Raw genomic sequence first — 2,500 nt, forward strand, 5'->3', positions numbered from 1 at the left:
CATTGCTGGAATGAGTTGATGAGCGAACCCACTGTGCAGTCTGAACATACTTTTGGGTGCGTCTAGCAAAGGCAAAGAGACATGTAGGACATACAGTGTATATACCCTCAGGAGGAGAGCACTGTGTGCTCAATAGGAGTATGTGGTGGACACAATAACAGACCTTTCGTGATTTCAGTGTGTCTAAAGTGTGTTGCTTTGCAGATAGTGAAACCATGATACATGTCTTCTGAGCTTGACCCATTTTCCCATGTGTGTGTGTGTGTGTGTGTGTGTGTGTGTGTCCAAACATGGTGTCAGTGCTGAGACTGCACACCAGTCATTAATACAAAAAAGACAAAAGACAAGAGACAAAAGACCAAAAAAAGACAAAAGAAGTAAACGTGTGTGTTGTGTGTTTCCCTCCAGGCCTGGATGACTGTCTGCAGCAGTACATCAAGAACTTTGAGCGGGAGAAGATCAGTGGGGAGCAGCTCCTGCACATCACGCACCAGGAGCTGGAGGAGCTGGGGGTGACGCGCATCGGACACCAGGAGCTCATCCTGGAGGCTGTGGACCTGCTGTGCGCTCTGGTGAGGATGAACACGTGTATGCATACACACACACTCACACTCACACGCGACACATAGGCAGGCACGCGCTGCACGCATGATGCACGCGACGCGACGCGACGCGACGCGACGCACGCGCCGCACGCGACACAGACACACACACAGAGAGACACACACACACACACACACGCGACGCGACGCGACGATGCGATACATTGAATGACATTTACGCACACACACACACACACACACACACACACACACACATACATACACATACACATACACACACACCGCAATGCAACACACATTATATTACATACTGTATATGTACATGTTACAAGCTATATGTAGGCTTTTGCTTTAAACCATTGGTCTCATGGTCAAATAGCATAACAAGACAGAGTAGAAATGGGCAGAACATGATAATGATGTCAGATCACAGATGAGCATGTATATGAGACTCAACATATTCACTTGAAATATGACCTGTTGTCAACAAAACAGTGACAAACCATGCGATCTGTGTGGTGTAGTTGCATAATACTGTATGTAAAATGGCAGTAGTCATTTTCAGACCCCAATGAAGCTATTGACTAAAGCTACAAGAGTTCAGATATACAAACAAACATCGTGCGGCAGTTTTGTGAGCCAATTGGTAATTAGTTTCTACTACTGCTATTACTACTACCAATGCCTTCACTTGTGTACAGTATGTGCATGCATGAATGAGCTCATCAATTTGTGGTTGTAGTGTGTGTGTGTGTGTGTGTGTGTGTGTGTGTGTGTGTGTGTGTGTGTGTGTTGTGTGTGTGTGTGTATTTATGTGTGTGTGTGTGTGTGTGTGTGTGTGTATGTCTACAGTATGTATGTTCGTGGGTGTGGCTATGTGTCAACAACTGTGTGTCACTTTGTTATAAAGGTCAGTGGTTTAATGAATAGCCCAGAGGAATGTCCCAACTGCCTGAAACACACACAGACACACACATACACAAATCTCACTGGAAACGGCATCTTGGTTTCATGATATACAAACACGTAATACGTACACAACTCAACAATATTTAAGTTATAAACTTCAGTAAAAACATTGGAAATAGCAACAGGGCCATATAACCTCTCTAGGCAGCTGTAGACAGCTGCAGTGGAGAGACCTACAACTGAGACACACGTACACTTGTAATAAAAAAGTAAAAATAGAAAAAAAATGAAAATATGTTGTACCTCAAATATCTCAAGCTTTACCTTGATCAATCACTTTCATAAGTTTGCAGAGCAGTCTCATTTCATAATTGTAATGCTGTAGATTATTTTGCTGTAAGATTACTGCAAAGATGCAATGGGCCTCATTCACCAATATCTTCCTAAGAATGTCCTTAACTGTGTTCTTCAGAAGGTCCTACGAAAACTCTTAAGCAGATTCACGAAGGTGTTCTTAAACCTCATAATCTTTCGCAGCTTCATTCTTGTGATATTAAGTTGACAGGGCGTGCCATTTGTTATTAATTAGCATAGGTAAACGCCCTATCAGTATAAAAAAATGGCATGGCACTGCAGGGCCGTGTGCACACAAATTGAGGCTGAGGCACCAGCTTTTATTTGTACCATATATTATACACTACATGAGCAAGACAATTTGATCACCGTATATGACACATGTTTTGAAGTAAAAGCACTGCTGCAGGAATTGAACAGTAAATGAGTTGTTATATTAAGTAGTGAAAAAGTGAAAAAGTGTTATTTGTTGTGTTTATTTATTTTGAAATACCTAATTTTAAAATAGTGGAATTTATTTTATGTTTTTTTTTCATATAATTATTGTATTCAAATATATCATCAATCATAAAATATATAGTTGACATTTCTATTATATTTTACACCTGCAGAAATGATGAAAATGCAATAATCATTTATTTTGTCCAACCAAGTCAGTACTCAAATTTGCGTAA

At 40.8% G+C, this 2,500-nt stretch overlaps 1 protein-coding gene across 8 annotated transcripts in view; it reads left to right on the top strand.

Moving 5' to 3' along the window:
* Positions 1-2,500, top strand: part of LOC125286299 (connector enhancer of kinase suppressor of ras 2-like) — a 100,489-nt gene that overhangs the window by 16,128 nt on the left and 81,861 nt on the right. For all 8 annotated transcript variants that reach the window (XM_048231255.1, XM_048231247.1, XM_048231250.1 and 5 more), the window contains exon 2: positions 409-572. In XM_048231255.1, coding sequence (XP_048087212.1) covers positions 409-572 — 164 coding nt within the window. The remainder of the gene's footprint in view (positions 1-408; positions 573-2,500) is intronic.

The sequence above is a fragment of the Alosa alosa genome, chromosome 21 (assembly GCF_017589495.1).
Source record: "Alosa alosa isolate M-15738 ecotype Scorff River chromosome 21, AALO_Geno_1.1, whole genome shotgun sequence".
NCBI classification, from domain to species: domain Eukaryota; kingdom Metazoa; phylum Chordata; class Actinopteri; order Clupeiformes; family Clupeidae; genus Alosa; species Alosa alosa.